Here is a 20,719-nt window from a genome sequence, read left to right as displayed (position 1 = left end):
TTAGATATAAATGTTAGAACATTTTCAAATATTTCTCTCTTCTGCTTGCCAAGATTCTGGTTAGTGCTTTAATCATGTGTCATCTCAGTCATGGAACAGCCTCCCAAGCTGGCCTTCCCTGTTCATCATTATTTGTTTAAATGTTATTAAAAATTCTGCAGTATGCCATTTTTTTCTGACTTGCCATAATTTTTCATGTCACAATCATTAGAATAATTACACTATCTTCCATCTGTGCAACTGAGAATTATAGCAGGTCTGTATTTCTAGCAATAGTTTTGAACCCCTTCACAATTGCACAAAAAATCTCTTTACTTTTAAAGTTCATTTAAAATGTTTCTCTTTCCATCTTATTTATAATACTGTTGTTTTGGAGCAGCAAGAGCAGCTTCAGAGTTGAATCTTAAGGTAGCTTCTTATTACAAGCCTGATTTTCAAATTTTTTCTCCCCAAAAGAAACGAACCCCTTGAAATTTTCAGAGGTCAAGCTTTAAGTGTTACATATTCCACTATGTAATAAATATATTTCATAACACCAAACTGATAAATTATTCCAATTCCATTAAAATATTTTTCTACTGTACCAATTATCCCACTAAGAAATTATTTAGAACTCTAACCTAACTAGATATATCACGGGGCTGTATTTGTTTCAAAATCTTGTACACATTTAACAAATTTAATATAAGAATCATCAGTATACAACCAAAAGCATATGGTCTATTACAGAATAAAGAAGGGGCAATGTCATAAATATAAAGGGAAGAGTAAACACCTTTAAAATCCCTCTTGGCCAGAGGAAAAATCCTCTCACCTGTAAAGGGTTAAGAAGCTAGGATAACTTCGCTGGCACCTGACCAAAATGACCAATGAGGAGACAAGATACTTTCAAAAGCTGGGAGGAGGGAGAAAAACAAAGGGTCTGAGTCTGTCTGTGTGATGCTTTTGCCGGGGACAGAACAGAATGAAGTCTTCGAACTTAGTAAGTAATCTAGCTAGATATGTGTTAGATTATGATTTCTTTAAATGGCTGAGAAATTAAGCTGTGCTGAACAAAATGAATATTCCTGTCTGTGTGTCTTTTTGTAACTTAAGGTTTTGCCTAGAGGGATTCTCTATGTTTTGAATCTAGTTACCCTGTAAGGTATTTACCATCCTGATTTTACAGAGGCGATTCTTTTTTACTTTTTACTTCTATTAAAATCCTTCTTTTCAGAAACTAAATGCTTTTTCATTGTTTAAGATCCAAGGGTTTGGGCCTGTGGTCACCTATGCAAATTGGTGAGGATTTTTACCAAACCTTCCCCAGGAAGTGGGGTGCAAGGGTTGGGAGGATTTTGGGGGGAAAGATGTTTCAAACTACGTTTTTTCAGGAACCCAGATAAAGTTTGGTGGTGGCAGTGGAAGTCCAAGGGCAAAGGGTAAAATAGTTTGTACCTTGGGGAAGGTTTAACCTAAGCTTAGAAGTAAAAGTAAGCTTAGAAGGTTTTCATGCAGGTCCCCACATCTGTACCCTAGAGTTCAGAGTGGGGGAGGAACCTTGACAGGCAACATTAACACTGAGCTGCTGTTCTAAGGCAAGTAACATGATACTGGATCATGATACTGCGTGAAGAATATGGTATAGCGGTGGGGAAATGGCTAGACCACCTAACTGTTTTTGGAGGGGAAGGGTTGTGGGGGGTTTGTTTGTTTTGTTTAACAACAATGAATTTTTATACAGAAGTAATTTTGAGCTGACAGCTGGATTCTGCAGAAATGCACTTTCAATCTGAATTTTGTTAACAAAGTTATTAATTAATTTCCAATCTTTTGTTCAGCTATAGAAGTGATTTGTGAATAAATACAGAAAGAGTTGAAGAGCTTAAGCCCAGAAGTGACCCTCAGATAATTTGGTCTGACCTCCTGTGTATCACAGGACACTAATGCCACTCGATGCCCACACACTAAACCCAACAAAGGAAATAAGACCAAAGTAAAGGACACCCACAGAAACTATACTATTATGTGCCATAGGCAGAGAATAGGAGGGACCGAGATGCACCAGTGCTTGAGGCCCCTGCAATGGCTGGGAATGATTAAATGAGATATACCCAGATAATCCTGGCAAGAGATCCACACCCACACACTGTGTCTTCCCAACCCCTGGCTCCTCATCCCGTCCTATTCTGTTTGCCCAGCCAAACCTAATTCCACCCCCTTACAGATCTTCGTCCAATCTCTCTCACCCCCTCGAGCAGCCATTTTACCTGTCCCCATCAGTCCCCCTTCACAAGCTCCTCATCCAATCTCACAGTCATCCTTCTTTCCCACTCTCTGTCTCAGTATCTCACCTCCCTGGCTTCTTGCCCTAGTCTCTCTGCCCAGCCAGTGCCAGTTCTCCTCGTGCACCTTAGGTCTTTGTTGGATCTGCTTCCCCTCCTACCCCATCTCATTGGTTCTCAGTCCCACCCTCCTCATCTGATCTGAGTCTTCCCAGATGCTCACTGCCCCCATGTCCCTCTCTCTCTCTCAGTCCCTGTTCTCCTTGCTTAACCAGTCCCAGCCTCCTCTGCCCTATCCCTAGATTCCAATCTCCTTGCCCAGTCAGACCCACCCAACCCCCAGTCACAGTTTCCTTCTCCTCCCCACCCATCAGCTTTAGTTCCCCCCACCATCACCATCGAGACTCCTTGTGCCAATATCCCCCTCCCGGCTCTTGTCCCCCCTCCACATTTCAATCAAAGAGCTTCTTTCTCCATGCAGCTAGGACACTAGCAAGAGGGTGGGGTGGAGAGGATTGAGAACTCAGAAGAGGCAGGCTTTCAGTTAAGGTGCCTGAACCTGAAACTGGATCTGGACTGCCCGCAGTTTCAGCTCTAGGCTGCTGTAAAGTCTTGCTCAGCCACAAGCTGGAGCATGTGTAGTGCAGATAGAATCTTCGAGCATTTAGCTCCAAAATTTAGCCTGTGTGAACTGTGATATTTCAAAGGCTTCTGCCTTGGCCAAATCTAGATAGATTTTCAAAGGGATAGCAAAAGACACATCCCCGAAAAAACAGCCACTCCTCTGTGAAATTTCAGGTCCCTGCTCCAAAGCATGAAGGCACTAGAGCTTTGGAAAAAAAGGTCACCAGATTTGTTTTTTTAACGTGTGCTAAACAATGCATTTTTCCTAGCTTCTTTCTTGGAAACAGCTGAACTATTTTGGCTGAAATAAAAAAAAATTCAGCTTGCGGCAGATGCCAGCCTAATGGGACTTTGAAAACTGAAAGTGTAATAATAGGCAGTGCTACCAGACCCACATATAACACAGCAATTTTTGAATAAGTAGGATATTTGACACAGAGAAAGAAGAAAAGCACCGGGGTTGTACTCTGATTACATACAGAATGTAGAAATTTTGGAAGAGTGAATATATATAATGTGTGTTCAAAAGATTCATTGGATGGCACACAAATATAACATTCTGATTTTATTTACCACAAATAAATGTTTTGTGTGTTACTTTTTCTAACAAAGAATACATCAAATCCAGAAGGATAGGTATAATGGGGTGTCCTTGCTTAATTAATTAATTATTTTTTTAAAAATTAATTGGAAGTGCCAGTTCTCCCCCTGCACCTCTGGTCTTTGTTGTCTCCTCCCCCACCTTACCAAAAACAACATAATATAGTATCTAAAATATTTCCTTTCCTGAGTATGTTTATGTGGCAATGTCTATAGTGAAAGATGCCTAAATTTTCCATTATAAGGCCCCGTTACTTATAATTTTGCCAACAAACAAGTCAGGCTGAAATTTCCCATGCAAGGTGTCTGCCTCAAATCGAACTTGTGGGGGCAAATTCAGTTAAAAATGATTCTTCTGTTTCTGAGAATGAAATTAGGGGAGAATACAGTTTTGCCCACGTTTAAAAAAAACAAAAAACAAAAACCTCACTACCTTAACATTGAGATGCTCAAATGCATCCATGCTTTGGAACAGGAACTTGAAATATAGCTGGGGTGTCGCTCTAGAGACAAGGATGTGCCCTTGTGCCACTGTCAGAAAAATTCACTCATAATTGGCTAAGTTACAAGTTTTTGAAAAGCCCCAATTGTCACATGTTCATCAGGCTCTTGTACGAGTTTGGCAGCTAAATCCTCCGATGATCCCATTTGCACTGAGCATGCCCCAGCCCTTCACAGCTCGTACACATAGACCACGCCGTGATCAGCTAGGCTGACATCCTGCATAACACATGCCACAGAATTTCCCAAAAATAAATTTCTGGTTAAACTAGAGCATATCTTTTAGAAAAATATAAAATCTTGATTTAAAAATTGCCATTGATGGATAATCTAACACGACCCTTGTTAAACTGTTCCAATGATTAGTTCCCCTCACTGTTAAAAATTCACATCTTATTTCCCGTATGACTGTCTAACTTCAACTTATTGCCACTGGATGTTGTTATACTTTTGTTTGCTAGACTAATCAATCTATAATCAAATATTTGTTTTCCATGTAGGTACTTAGAGACTGTGATCAAGCCATCCTTGTGTTTGGGTGGGGGGCGGGAAATCAGTAAATATGGCTTCACAGGATTAAATTTTTCTTGTCTTACATTTTTAAATATATTCAAAATCTAGGAAATCACATTTTAAAAAATTAACATGCAAAGTCAGGCACTCAAAATAAGGAAATGCCAGTATTAAGTTTGCCTGTGCAACCTTAATTGGCAGTCCTTGTATGTCTGTGTTCTCATACAGCCTTTATTTATATGATCAAATACTTTTTCCCCCCCACACAGGACCTTTGTCTCATTCAGTGCACCGGACAAACTGTGCTCTCAGAATGAGTCAGGACTACATAATGACAAACTGTTTGTAGAACCCCCGTCTCATTTGTTACAGAACTTAGAATATTTGTTGAATAAGGCAGGGGACCGCAGGAAGATTCTGTCCTTGCTTCTGCCACAGAGTTCCTACAGGTTTTAGAGTAACAGCCGTGTTTTTCTTTTTGCGAATACAGACTAAGGAGTACTTGTGGCACCTTAGAGACTAACCAATTTAAGTGAGCTGTAGCTCACGAAAGTTTATGCTCAAATAAATTGGTTAGTCTCTAAGGTGCCACAAGTCCTCCTTTTCTTTTTGAGAGTTCCTACAATGTGGGCAAATCATAGAGAGCCACATTTTCAGAAGTAGCAGCTATAGTTACGTGTTTCTTATTTTATGCATACCCTACTTGAGACTGGAATCTGAATTGCAGAAGTGCTGACCATTCACCTACAATTGAAGTCAATGGGAGCTCTGCTTCGAACATACACAATCTTATGCGAAGCACTTCAAAAAAAAAATCACACACTAGGCATCTCCAATTATGCACCCAAAATTAGATGACACTTTTGACATTAATCTCTGTGCCTTATTTCCTCATTTGCCAAATGGAGATGGGAATACCATCTCACCTCACAATGGTATTGTGAAGATAAATTTGTAAAGCCCTAAGATTCTATGACGACAGCACTAAAAGACAGACCCAATTGAAATTCATAATTCTATATTCAGTGCATGGTTTGGATGGCATGCAATAAGTAATCCATGGGGACACAGACTGAATGATGAGGACAAATGCTACGCACTTGCATTAATAGGGTATTGATGGGGCCAGTGGGGAAAGGACGACACTCTCAGCAGCAAGGGAGGGAGACACTTGCCAAGGGACAATAGGTAGCTCTTCTCCCTTAGAGTCTCTGGTACCCACTGGCCAGCTGGGGGAAAGGATTGCTGATTGGCCAGGATTCCCCAGCCCACAGGATTTACCCCAGCATGGGGGCCATGTGGAGCCTCCAGCACCACACCCTACCCACCCAAACTAGGAATGGGAACCTGGCCTGACTGACACTACTGGTCTAGCTGATCACCTGTTTAGGAGGTCAGGAAGGAACCTTTTCTCCCATTGGCAATTGGTGGAGGACCAGGGAGCTTTTTGCCTTCCTTGCAGCACTTTCAAGTCACAGGTTCAGTAGGAATGTGCTTTAATACCTAACTGAGGTACTGGGGTGAAGTTGTTTATTTGTTGCAAATTGCAGTAGGTTTCCAGTGCATTTAAGAGAATAAAATGTATGGTTCCCAGAGGTAAAAGACCTGGGATTTCAGTAATGGGTTTTGAGCTCATGAGATAGGATGAGACCTTGTGTCCTTCAAGGGCCGAGGTCCCCACCCTGCTGCAAGCTCCGTCCCCCTTGTGAGAAGGAGGGTGCTAGCACTCAGAGAGAGCTGAGTCCAGGGGAGTGGGAGTAGGCTGAGGGGAGCTTACCTCACATTATGGGTAATATAGTAGGAGCTCTGTAATCCCTGAACTGGAACCAATTAAATTCCTGGTATAGGAAAATGTGGGTGATTAGCAGGTAGCACCCCTCCCTGTGTTAACATTTAATAAAAGTTGAGGCCTGCCACTTGATTCCATGCACGTGTCTGTCATTATTCTGCCACTGCCACATCAAAAAGAAATATGAAATAACTATCAATTCAGTGACCACCATCATCCTGTGTGCTGAATGAGACAAGGGGTTCAATGGGAAACCTAATATGTAGTCACATAATTAAATATGTTGACTTTTTATTGGTCACAACTGTAGATGACATCTCCTAGAGAGACAAATCCTTGTAAGTAAGTCTTTCAGGCTATGGCAAAGTGTTGAGAAATTGTTCAAATTTCCAACGTTAAATCTCTTTCCCATAAAAAGAAAGAGATATAGACATATTTGTGCTATTTAAGTACCTTGGAAAAGACATACATTAAAAAGCCCCTACTCCACTCAGGTTTCTGAGGACATTGCAAACGTAGTCTGTGAACTACTTCCACATCAAGCAGAAGAGGGACAGGACCAGAACACAGAGAGCTATGTGCCGTCATGGATATCACATCTCTGGCAACTAGGGAAGGTGGTCATCCAATGGAATTAATACAGTAAACCTTACACACTAAAATATGCCCTGTGAAGAACATTTCAATAAATGATTCACTATATGGTATTAATAGCCGTATTTCTAACTAGCACAGATATGTGAGAATACACCCTGACTTTTATATATTCTGATAAATATATATGTAAAGGCCAATAGAGACAGTAATCGCTTTAGTATTAAACATATAACACATTAAGCTTCACTTAATTCTTTAGTTTTTTTATTTGTCAGTTAAGCCAGATCTGAAGACACTGGAAGAGAGCAGTGCGAGGAACATTAAATGCACACTGGCATGCTTATAAACTTCCTGATCCTGAATTATTCTTTTAATATCCAGGATCATTCAGTTCAGTTTTCTGTCTTTCAGACACTGTTCCCTGTACATTCTCTATCAGTTCCCAATGCAACCATAAAAGTAAGGATGGAAATTTTACTTTACTGGCCCTTAATGAACTCAAGAATTTGTCCTACTTACATGAACCTCAATTACTGGTCCTAGTCAAAGGAGACCCACAAACATAGCCTTGATACAATACTTTCTGAAAATACTGGTAGCATTCATACAAATACAAGAAAATGAGAAACTAAGAAAAGCATACTTATTTAAATATGGTGCTGTTAGGTAGGTCAATAAACACACTGAGATGGTGTTGATTAAATTCAGCCTCAGCTCAGTGATCTGAATAAAATCCTATAAGTATACAGAATAAAACCCCTTCACCTTGGAACCTCTACCTTTTGTTAACAGCTTGGTTATTCAGAATGGTTCATTACTAATTTGAATGTCCCATGAGAAAACTGGGCAGTGTTTACCCTAAATGAGAGTCTTTCATAATGAAGTGTTTTTGTGTACCCAGCAGTACTTTCTGACAGAGGATCTCATATGATACCAACAGGTTTGCAAATGGTATATTTAGCAATATTTTAGTTATGAAAGTCCCCCAAGGAAAAATGACCAAATGATAAGTTCCCAAATGCTACCAAGTATCTTTTCTTCAGCTACAGCCTCTTTAGAAGGCATCCCAGTCTTCATCTCTCTCTCAGGCAAACAAGTCAGGAACTGTTCACACCTTATTTCAGAACCCTTTTGGGTCCAGGGCATCCAAACATTCATAAAAAGAAAACATACTCCTCCCCATGGTTCTTCTGCATCCAGCCTATAGGCCTCCTCTGTGGCCCTTTCTAGGCTTCCTCCACACAAGCTTTTCCTGGGCCCTTTACCTGGATGGGCCCCAACCGCGACTGCTCTCCCCTTTAGGTCTCTCCCCACAATGAAGGGAAGCTGCATCTTATATTTTGGCAACCTTCCCAGAATTAATTGCAGTCCCAGCCTCCAACTTCCACAGTGCCTTTGGCCTACAATTCTCAGAATCATCCTCTTCCAGGCTAGAAGTTGGAACAGGAAATTGTAGAACCTAAGCCTTCCCTCAAAGGGCCAGCAAACCCTATTACACTACCATTTTTGTGAAGAGGAAATCTGTGGCACCAAAAAGTGTATGAAATGACTTGCCAAAGGTTCAGCAGCAAGACAGTAGCCAACCTAGAAACAGAGCTCAGGTCTTGACTACTGGTCCCATTCACTAATACCTAGGCCAGTTCCTTAACATAATATATTTAATTAAAAAAAACACTGTCCTGGTAAATCATTTGTTTCTACAACCTGGGCTGCAACCTTCCAGAGTCTAAGGTTTATATGGACATTTGTGTTCCACACTATCTTATTAATAGCCATAACATGGTCAGACTTCTGTGATCACAAAATCATAGAAACACAAGACTGGAAAGGACCTCTAAAGTTAATTTGGTCCAGTCACCTGAACTGAGGCAAGACAAAGTAAACCAACACCATCCCTGGCAGGTATTTGTCTTACCTCCTCTTAAAAACCTCCAATGATGGGAATTCCACAACCTCCCTTGGAAGCCTATTCCAGAGCTTAACTATTCTTATGCTTACAAAGTTCTTCCTAACATCTAACCTAAATCTTCCTTGCTTCAGATTAAGCTGGATTACTTCCTGTCCAACCTCAGTGGACGTGGAGAACAATTGATCACCATCCTCTTTATCACAGCCCTTAATATAATTGAAGAATGCTATCTGGTCTTCCTCCCCTCCCCAGCCTTCTTTTCTCAAGGCTAAGCATGCCCAGTTTGTGTAACCTTTCCTCATCAATCAGGTTTTCTAAACCTTTTAGTATTTTTTGTTGCCGTCTTCTGGACTCTCTCCAATTGTCCACGTCTTTCTTAAAGTATGGCACCCAGAACTGGACACAGTACTCCAGCTTAGTGCTCACCAGGGCCACACAGAGTGAAACAAGTACCTTCCATGGCTCACATGTGACATTTCTGTTGATACACCTGTCACCGTGAGAGACTCACCCTGCGGCACCTCCTGCTGGTCTCTCAAGGAATTAGCTCTTCCAGCCTCTGGAGCACCCTCTGCAGGCCGGTGTCTTGCTGCCGCCCGTGTCCCTCCCGGACCCCGGTGCCCCTTTTACCCAGGGTGCTGCCAGCTGGCAGTACCCCCACTGTCTCTGGGTCTCCCCTCCCCGGGGAACCCCCACCCACTATCCCCACCTCGCCTCAGTCTTTGGCTACTGCCAATCACCATTGAGCCCCCTCACACTGAGGTGGACTGCAGTGTATAAACCAATCATCACAGATAAGGGGGATTTGGACCTGCTGCCTCTGCCTACCCGAGGGCTGCCCCCTGCAACCGCAATACCCTTTTTTAGGCCACCTGCGAGGCCTGCAGCCTGGGACTTTTCCAGTCTGGAGCCTCCCCCAGCCCTGCTCCACTCCAGGTACCTTCTCAAGCTCCCCAGCAGCCAGGCACGTCTCCCTCCACAGCTAGAAGAGACTCTCTGCTCCTGGCCCACTGCCCTCTTATAAGGGCCAGCTGAGGCCTGATTGGGGCATGGCCACAGCTGAGCCTGCTTCCCCCAATCAGCCTGGTCACTGCTTGCTCCCAGCCACAGCCCTCTCCCAGGGCTGATTTCAAGCCCTTCAGGGCAAGAATGGGTGACCACCCTACTACAACACCCCAAAATATTAGCCTTTTTCAAAATTCTATCACAAAAAGGTAGACATTGCCTGACATCCAGTGTGTCAAGACACCGCTCCTTGGTGGCTGAATGCATCTTAAGGAAGAACACTGGTAGATAAATAACTTGGTTGAAGTGAAACTGGGAAACCATAATAGATAAAAACTTAGAGTGTAGCCATGGGGTTGCTTTGTCTTTGGAAAATTCCATGTAAGGAGGCTCCATCATGGGAGACTAACTCACATGCTTTCTTTCTAGATGTCATCTCCACAAGGAAAGCAGTTTTCTGAAGCAGAAAAGAGGAAGAAATTGTCGGAGGCTCAAATGGAGGTACCATAAGAGCCACTAAATCAGTATTAAGGTCCCACAAAGGAACCAGCTGTTTAATTGGTGGGTGGAAACAAGTGACTTATTTCAAGAACGCTGGGAGCAGAACAGCTGGTATTTCTTGTTTTCTCTCATGGTCAATTATCAGAATGGCCCAAACTGCAAAGATGGAATGCAGAAGGACACTGGGCTTCAGAGACCACTCATGAATCAGTGTGAAATTCCTGCGGAGGTGATCCAGCAGGTGATCGTGGATCCCAGGGAAGTGATTGGCCTTGGGGGTAATGTTTTCCCCAGTGCAAAACTGTCAGAACCAGACTACCTCCTGACAAAGAATGTTGGAGTGTGCTCCCCCCACTGTTCACCGGCCCCATGGACTTGTGCTTTTCTAAATAGTCTCTAAAAGCCTCGTCCAGCTTTTCTAAATAGTCCCGAACCACTTCTTTCTCCACAGAGGGCTGGTCACCTCCTCCCCATGCTGTGCTGTCCAGTGCAGCAGTCTGGGAGCTGACCTTGTTCGTGAAGACAGAGGCAAAAAAAGCATTGAGTACATTAGCTTTTTCCACATCCTCTGTCACTGGGTTGCCTCCCTCATTCAGTAAGGGGCCCACACTTTCCTTGACTTTCTTCTTGTTGCTAACATACCTGAAGAAACCCTTCTTGTTACTCTTAACATCTCTTGCTAGCTGCAACTCCAGGTGTGATTTGGCCTTCCCGATTTCACTCCTGCATGCCCAAGCAATATTTTTATACTCTTCCCTGGTCATTTGTCCAGTCTTCCACTTCTTGTAAGCTTCTTTTTTGTGTTTAAGATCAGCAAGGATTTCACTGTTAAGCCAAGCTGGTCACCTGCCATATTTACTATCCTTTCTACACATCAGGATGGTTTGTCCCTGTAACCTCAATAAGGATTCTTTAAAATACAGCCAACTCTCCTGGACTCCTTTCCCCCTCATGTTATTTTCCCAGGGGATCCTGCCCATCAGTTCCCTGAGGGAGTCAAAGTCTGTTTTTCTGAAGTCCAGGATCCATATTCTGCTGCTCTTTCTTCCCTGTGTCAGGATCCTGAACTTGACCATCTCATGCTCACGGCCTCCCAGGTTCCCATCCACTTTTGCTTCCCCTACTAATTCTTCCCGGTTTGTGAGCAGCAGGTCAAGAAGAGCTCTGCCCCTAGTTGGTTCCTCCAGCACTTGCACCAGGAAATTGTCCCCTACCCTTTCCAAAAACTTCCTGGATTGTCTGTGTGCCGCTGTATTGCTCTCCCAGCAGATATCAGGATGATTGAAGTCTCCCATGAGAATCAGGGCATGCGATCAGGTAACTTCCGTGAATTGCCGGAAGAAAGCCTTGTCCACCTCATCCCCCTGGTCCGGTAGTCTATAGCAGACTCCCACCACGACATCACCCTTGTTGCTCACACTTCTAAACTTAATCCAGAGACTCTCAGGTTTTTCTGCAGTTTCATACTTGAGCTCTGAGCAGTCATACTGCTCCCTTACATACAATGCAACTCCCCCACCTTTTCTGTTCTGCCTGTCCTTCCTGAACAGTTTGTATCCATCCATGACAGTACTCCAGTCATGTGAGTTATCCCACCAAGTCTCTGTTATTCCAATCACATCATAATTCCTTGACTGTGCCAGGACTTCCAGTTCTCCCTGCTAGTTTCCCAGGCTTCTTGCATTTGTGTATAGGCACTTAAGATAACTCGCTGATCATCCCTCTTTCTCAGTATGAGGCAGGAGCCCTCCTCCTGCTCGTGCTTCCTCCCGGTATCCCACTTCCCCACTTACCTCAGGGCTTTGGTCTCCTTCCCCTGGTGAATCTAGTTTAAAGCCCTCCTCACTAGGTTAGCCAGCCTGCTTGCGAAGATGCTCTTCCCTCTTTTTGTTAGGTGGAGCCCATCTCTGCTTAGCACTCCTCCTTCCATCCCATGGTCAAAGAATCCAAAGCCTTCTCTCCAACACCACGTGTGTAGCCATTTGTTGACTTCCACGATTCAACAGTCTCTACCCAGGCCTTTTCCTTCCACGGGGAGGATGGATGAGAAGACCACTTGTGCCTCAAACTCCTTTATCCTTCTTCCCAGAGCCATTTGTTTTAGAAGACCTTTTCCTCGCCACACCAGAGAAGGGTAAATTAGCCTTTTCCTCTTGGGGGAAAATGCCAGAGCACAAGCCCTGAGCAGCATCACTTGCCAGATCTGAAGGCGACAGATGATGGACTCAGTACTGAAGCAGGCCTCATGGCCTGCTCCAGAAAGTGCTGCTTCAACCACAAGTCTCTCGCCAGCTGACCATTCTTTGTCAATGACTTGCGGACGGAGCAGAGCATCTTTCTTTAACATGTCCCTTGCTTAAACACAACAAGAACCTAGTGTGGGGGTCACTGTTGGGAATGACCCCCTTACACAATTGATAATGCTTGAAAGCTGGTGAGGGCACTACGCAGGGCAGCCGACTACTCTACTAACACTAAACAAATACTTAAACTAAACCTAAGATTCTACCACTACTCTACACAAGAAAATTTCTCAGAAAACTGAGAACAAAAAGTGTGAGGTGAAGACACCACACAGAGGGCTGACTCTGGCTACTGGCAGCGAGAAGGAACTGAGGGGCTTGGGCGCCACTACCCTTATTTGGCCAGGGGAGAGGCTATGGCTGTGGGGTATAACACCGCCCCAATGGGTACTGCGAGGCTAAGTCCTCTGGTCCAGTGTACAGGGCACCCCCCAATGGCTCCATGTACATGAGGAAGAACCCCAGATCCTTTTCTCTAGTACTACTGCCTACCCAATTATTCCCCATTTTCTAGTTGTGCATTTCATTTGTTCTTCCTAATTGCAGAACTTTGCAATTCTCTTTACTGAATTTCATCTTGCTGATTTCAGACCAATTCTCCAATTTTTCAAGGCTATTTTGAATTCTAATCCTGTCCTCCAAATTGCTTGTAACCCCTCACAGTCTGGTGTCATGCACTGATTTTTATAAGCATATTCTCTACTCCATTATCAAACACATTAATGAAAATGTTGAATAGTACTGGACTCAGGACAGAGCCCTGAGTGACACCACTAAATATGTCCTCCCACTTTGGCAGCAAAACACTGATAATTACTTTGAATACGTTTTTTCCACCAGTTGTGCACCCACTTTACAGTAATTTAAAGTAGACCACATTTCCCTATTTTTTCTTATATGAGCATCACATGGCACTGTGTCAGAAGTTTTACTAAAATCAAGATATATCACATGTACTGCTTCCCTCATCCACAAGGCCAGTAATCTCATCAAAGAAAAAAATAAGGTGTTTTTGACAAATCTATGTTGGATATTATTTAATCACCTTATTATCCAATAGTTGCTTAAAAATGAATTTTTAATAATTTGTTCCAGTATATTTCCAGGTATTGAAGTTAGGCTGACCGAACTCTAATTTTCCAGGGTCTTCTTTGTTCCCCTTCTTAAAGGTAGGTACTGTTTTTGCCCTTCTGTAGTCCCCTGGGACCTCACCTATCCTCCATGAGATAATCACTAATGGTTCCAAAGACGCTTCCACTAGTGCCTCAAGTAGACTAGGATGAATTTCATCAAGCCTTGCTTAAATAGACTTAAATAAATCTAACTTATTTAAACATTCTTTAACCTGTTCTTTCCCTATTCCTCCTGGTTTTTAATATTAATTTTGTTAAGTAATTAATTAGTCACAATTAATATTTTAGTGAAGACTGAAGCAGAATAGGCATTAAAACCCGCAGCCTTTCTGATATCATCCATTATTAGCACTCCTTCCACTTAGTGGTGGACTCACATTTTCCTCCTCCTTTCTCTTGCCTCTAATGTACTTTTAGAACCTACCAGTTCTCTAAGGATAATGGATTTTAAAAAAGCAGATTTAAATAATCTCAATCTGCTGCTCTCACTCCTTCCTTTCCCTAGAATCATGAAATCTATCATTTCATGATCACCTTCACTCAAATTGCCATCAACCTTCAGATATGCAACCAATTCCTCTGTGTTAGTCAAAATCAGATCTAAAATGGCTGTCCCCCTGATTACTTCCTTCACTTTTGCAACAAGATGATGTACCTAATATAATCCAAAAATTTATTGGAGATTTTGTATTTTGCTGTATTACTTTTCCGATAGTTATCCGGGTAGTTAAAGTTCCCCAATTCTACCAGGCCTTGTGTTTTGGATGTATTTCTGTTATTTATTCTAGAAATCCTTCATCCACCTATTCTTCCTGATTTGATGGTCTATAGTAGACTCCTACCATGACTTTGTCCCCATCAATTTCCCCCCCTCTTCACCCAGAGACTTTCAACTGGTCTGCCTCTCACCTCCTTCTCGACCTTGGAACAGGTGTGTATATTCTTGATGAATAATGCAACACCTCAGGATCCCCCTCCACCCCACATTCCTGCATTTCCTCTCAGCGTCTCCAGGCACCCGCACTCCTCTCTTCAGTCTCCTCCTGCTATGCCATATCCTCCTGTAAATCACCCCAACATCAGTCTCTCTTTTGCTTCTTATGTTCCCCTGTCTCCTCATAGAATCCTGTCTAGTCCCACAGAGTGGTAGCCTTTTTCCCGTGAGGTCAGCCTGGCTTCAGTCACATTGAAAACAATAGGAGCTTACAGCCACCTTTACAAGAGGCAGCTACACTTCCAAGTGCCACTTTGAAAAATTAAAGTATAAACATACCATAAGAAGAAAAAGTTTTCTTCTGTATTTGATACAGCTGTTTCCTTCTGAAAGGAATAATTTTTCTTTTAAAAAAAGATACTATATTAAATACAGATAGAAAGTGTCATATAACATGGGTTTTTTTCCACCTTTCTCCTTCATTCCAGATACAACTTTAATGGATATAGATTAATGTAGATTGTAGGAAAAGGGCAGCCATCTATTAACTTCATTTATAACTATATGAAATGCTGATCATTGTGGATAAGGGTATATGTGATATGGAAGGCTGGGAAAGGGAGACAATGTGAAAATTAAAACTCCAAATATCACAAGACTCACAAAAAAGTCACAATTCATTGTCAACACTGAACATGCATAAACGTCACACAAGTCAACATAATTATAAATCCAGTGTACTCCAGAGAACTCCCGACCTAAGTCAGCAAGGAGTAGAATTTATTTCTAGATCCCATTTTAGGCCTGAGACCTGATCAACGCCCCCTCCCTCATATTAAGCCAGCCTTGGGTGAAACTCGGGGAGTTCACCACTAAAATTGGGGGGAAAAACGTTCTACTGCTGATAAAGCACTCCTACCTGAGAAATGCCCCTAACGAGAGTTATAACCACCAACGTTGTCAAGTAGACACACCCAGGCACCAGGAAATTATGGAGGATATAGAAAGAGACTCAATAAATGGTAAGATAAGCTCTAACCAGTGTTTTTATGATGACATCTGCATAAAGGTCACAACTACGTTATAATTTGTGCATGAAAGATAAAATGTAAAAACTTGGGCAGGAAGGAGGACACATAGGTGCTAGTATGTAATTGGTTACTTTTTTTTGTAATTTAGGAGCGTGGGATAATGTGATAGATTTAGTAAATTTGAAAGAGGTAGCTAGTTTTTATCTATATAATGTAAATGAAAAACAATGCTCTTCGGGAACCATTTCCGAACTGCAGTTCAACATCAAGCTGCTTGAACTCGGACCCTTCTGCACGACCAGGATGTGCAGAGGCATCACCGGGAACCCCCAGATGAATGGATCCTGACGGGCCATTGGGTGAAATTTGTATATATATTGGGAGTGGTGAGTATAAAAGATTTGCTTGGTATACGTATTCTCTGTGTGTTGCTAATAAACAGATGTTTAGAGCACAACTGTGTATGGCTTTCACTGGGAAAAGTTTCTGCAGACCCGTAGAGCCCTGAGCCCTGTGGGTAGGGATGGGTACTTAAATTGACCAGGTTTCTTCCTGAACCCTGTGGGTAAGGATAGGTGCCTTTCACCCTGAGCCCTCGGAAGGGAAAGGGTGGGGATGCCTAAATTGATTGTGTCACACCTTGACCCCTTTAGGCAAATTGCCTTAAATTAACCAGATCATGCCTTGAGCCCTTTTGGGTATAGGCAGGGTGCCCTAAATTGAGCCAGTAACACCATCCCTATGGCAGGAGGGGAAGAGAGATTCAGACAGACCCAGAAAATGCCAACAATAGAGAAGTTTGAGGCTCTAGAACCAGCTGTCCAAACTGGGTTTTAAAGTCACAGGAGAGTTTTAGGAATTTTTTAACAAACAAAATGAAGAATGTAGCACAAAGCAATGGCATGAAAACTCTACAATTGATCTCTTAATAACCATTATTTATATTAGTTAGGCTATATTAATTATCTACAACAGTGGTTCCCAAACTTGTTCCGCCGCTTGTGCGGGCCGAGAGACGTACTGGCCACCGCTTCCAGCAGCTCCCATTGGCCTAGAGCAGCAAACCGTGGCCACTGGGAGCTGCAATTGGCTGAACCTGCGGACGTGGCAGGTAAACAAACCAGCGCAGCCCACTAGGGGCTTTCCCTGCACAAGTGACGAAATAAGTTTGGGAACCACTGATCTAGAATCTTTGTATTTCTAACTATTTTTGTTATATAACGTAGTTTATTTCTATCTCACTGCATAATTCCTATTAATGCTCATTAGATTTATGCACAGGCATTACAAAGTGAATGCACCCAGCCATGTTTAAATAGTTTTTCGTATTTCCACATGGCATTAAAGACTTATCAAAACCACACCCCATTAAATAAAAAACACATATTTCATTCCAATCCATTCTTAAATGGAAGCTGTCAAATCACAATGCCAGTTAAGTAGAAGAGAAAAACCCAAGACACCAGTTTGACATAATACTCTTGGATACAAAAAAATAAATGAAAACAGAAGCTTTGCAATCTAAGGCCTTCTGCAGAGTTTTTTCTCCAAAAGGCGGCTTCTGGCAAAGAAATAGTGGAGGTGTACACACTGCAATGCCCCTTTCGGTCACAAAACTCCTCAGTTTTGGTGACAAAATAAAAACCTCAACGAGAGTCATGGGGCTTTTTACGCAAAAGTTTTGTTGCCGAAGTGCCAGTGTAGACACCTTGCTTTGATTTTAACTGGCCTCCAGAAGGTGTCCCACAATGCCCATCCTGACCACTCTGGTCAGCAGTTCCAACTCTGCTGTCCTGCAGCCAGGTAAGCAACAATCGGCCCCTCATCCTTTAAAGCCCTGGGAATTTTTGAAATTCCACTTCCTGTTTGTGAGGCCTGGGGAGCTCACATTGCATCTTCCCAGCTGACCATGGTGGCATCACACGCCAATACTCTCCCGCTTGGACCAATGTGGAGCTGCTGGAGCTGCTCAGTATTTGGGGAGGGGAGGCTGTGCAGTCCCAGCTGTGCTCTAGCCGTACAAATTTCGATACCTATAGGCAGATTTTTCAGAGCTTGTGAAGAAAAGGGCTATGATTGGGATATGCTGCAGTGCACAGCAATACCAGGGAGTGAAGTCAGGCGTACCAGACGGCGAAGGAGCCAAACCATCGCTCCAGTGCTGTGCCCCAGACCTGCTGTTTTTATAAGGAGTTGGATGCTATCATCGCCAGCGACCCCATCTCCACCACCAAGAGCCCTGTGAATACTTCGGCAAGGCTGTAGCCAGCAGAAAGTGCATCTAACCCAGAGGACAAGGTCACTGACAAAGAGGTGAAGGCAGAGGACGATGTGGAGTCCACAGTGGGGTTGCCCAGTGGTGCATCCAGTCAGGAGCTGTTCTCCTCTCTGGAAGTGCCTAGCCAGTCTTGCGAGTCACACTCTTAAGAGCAAGAAGCAGGAGACGAGACCACAAAGCAGAATCACTTACCAGGGAAGTGCGGCGGTGAGTTGAGGGCATAGAAACGTATGAGGCTGGCTGTGTTTCTGTGCACTGGACATTTCCCTGTGCAGCTGAGCAGTATAGTCGAAAGGGTGTTGATGCCCACTGAGATTTCATGGGAATTCTTCAGAGAGATCTCTAGGAAACTTTACTGGAGGTACTCGGCAACCCTCTGCTGGAGGTTCCTTGGCAGAGCTGCTTTGTTCCTTCCCCACACTAAAGGAAAAACTTTCCTGCGCCATTCTGCCATCACTTGCACAGGGACCAAAGCAGCACACAGGTGAGCAGCACAGGGACTGGGGCAGAAGCCACAAGCATTTAGTAGATGCATCCTTGCTTCCCCTCAGGAATGAGATATCTGGTACAATGACCCCGCCCCACCCCCACCTCCACCCTGTGGAAAAGGGTGGGAAATTTTTGAATATTGTCCCTAGTCAACTGCACCGTGACCCTTTCAAATTGATTTTCTCCCAATGTACAATGCCTCCCACCCCGGAGTAAACTCACCATGCTTGGGGTGTTCGCCGGCATGTGTGCTTGTCAAGGGTCAGTGAGAAAAAGTGATTGGTATGTTACTAGAGGTGTATTTTACTGTACTGTTTCAGTGCTGTGCATGCACTTCACAATCATACTTCTGTGTATTGTTCCTTTTGCTTCTGCAGATGTGGCCTTCAAAGGCACCTCCTACACACCGGTGCAGCACCTCTGCCAGAGAAGAAACCACCCGAGACAGAGCAAGGAAGACATGTTCCGGGAGGTGATACAATGCTCAGAAGCAGAAAACCAGGAACGCAGGCAGTGGAGGGGAATCGAAAAGCAGGACAGAAAAAAAAGTGAGGCCTATGCTAGGGACACAATGGAGAGTATGATAAAAGTTATGGAGAAGCAAAATGAGATGCTGCAGTCCCTCATATAACCCTCGAGACTGAGCAGATGCATGCCCATTCTCCCCTTCAGCACATTCAGGACTCTTTCCCATGCCCTCCCCAAACTCCACCCACAAAATTACTTTCCGCTTTCTGGGATGTCTCGCTTTCCAGTTCACTCCATCCCCATGGACACCTTTTCAAATGATAGCTGGACTTATACACAGCTCTGAAAGTTAGCCCTCCCTTCGTGCTTTCTCCCCCACAAGAATTTGCATGTGAGTGTGTGTGTGTGTGTGTAGTTTTTTGTGCTGTAAAAGCAAAGTTTGTTGAATTATAAGAACTCTTCATTTGTTTTCTGCAAATTGTGCTGTCAGATGGCAGCAACAAACAAACAAGCAGTTTTCTTGCTTACATTGAATCCTAGGCCACAAAAATCACACATGCTTCTGTGCCAAATTTGATTTCATTAATTGTATTGTAGTCCAGAGCATAGCAACATACATTACTGGTTCTCTCTTCAAAGTGTTGCCTCAAAACCTCCTTGATTTGAACTGCTTCTCTCCCCCTCCCCACACCCCGGTTTTGCCTTTCTCGTAGCCCTGGTATTTGGCTGCTCAAAATCAGCAGACAGGCATTCAGCCTCAGCAGTCCACCCCATGCATACTTTTCACCGTTTCCTTCACAAATATTGTGCAAAGTGCAACACATGGCTATGACCATGGGAATATTATCGTCACTGAGGTCTAACCTGCCATAAAGGCATTGTCAGTGCACCTTTAATCTGCCAAACACACATTCCACAGTCATCCCACACCTACTCAGCCTATTGTTGAACCACTCCTTACTGCTATCTAGGTTTCCTGTGTAAGGTTTCATGAGCCATGGCATTAAGAGGTATGCTGGGTCTCCCAGGATCACTATGGGCATTTCAACATCCCCTACTGATATCTTCTGGTCTGGAAAGAAAGCCCCCACTTTCAGCTTTCTGTACAGGCAGAGGTTCCTAAAGATAGGGGAGTCATGCACCTTGCTGGAACACCCCATGTTGATGTCTGAAATGCCTGCGGTGATCCACAAGTGCCTGCAACACCATGGAGAAGTAACCCTTCCTATTGATGTACTCTGTTGCAAGGTGGTCCGGTGCCAAAATTGGAATATATGTGCCATCTATCGGCCCTCCTCAGTTAAGGAAACTCATTTCTGCAAAGCCACCCGCTATTTAATGCGCATTGCCAAGAGTCATAGTCCTTTGCAGCAAGATGCGATTAATGGCCCTGCACACTTGCGTTAACGTGGCCCCAATGATTGACTTCTTGACTTCAAATGGATTTGCGATGGACTGGTAGCAGTATGGAGTCGCCAGCTTCCAAACTGCAATTGCCACACATTTCTCCACTGAGAGAGCATCTCATTTGGGTGTCCTTGTGCCGCAGGGCTGGGGTGAGCTCATCACACAATTCCAGGAAGGTGTCTTTCCTCATCCAAAAGTTCTGCAGTCACTGCTCATCATCCCAGATCTGCATAATGATATGATTCCACCTCTCAGTGCTAGTTTCCCGAGACTAAAAGTGATGGTCCACCACATTCAGCTGTTCCATGAATGCGAAAAGTAATCTAATGTTACTCCTATCAATGTCAGACAGCACATCAGGCAACTGTGAATC

The 20,719-nt window shown here is 43.5% G+C and overlaps 1 protein-coding gene across 1 annotated transcript in view; it reads right to left on the bottom strand.

Annotated features, from left to right (window-relative positions):
• HS6ST3 (heparan sulfate 6-O-sulfotransferase 3) overlaps nucleotides 1-20,719 on the bottom strand; it is a 538,365-nt gene that overhangs the window by 278,679 nt on the left and 238,967 nt on the right. The window contains 1 exon segment of the mRNA XM_073348045.1: nucleotides 12,618-12,637. Within this exon segment, the coding sequence (XP_073204146.1) occupies nucleotides 12,618-12,637 (20 nt within the window).

Source organism: Lepidochelys kempii, chromosome 1, assembly GCF_965140265.1.
Source record: "Lepidochelys kempii isolate rLepKem1 chromosome 1, rLepKem1.hap2, whole genome shotgun sequence".
In the NCBI taxonomy this organism is placed as follows: domain Eukaryota; kingdom Metazoa; phylum Chordata; order Testudines; family Cheloniidae; genus Lepidochelys; species Lepidochelys kempii.
This window is presented reverse-complemented; position numbering and strand designations above follow the sequence as displayed.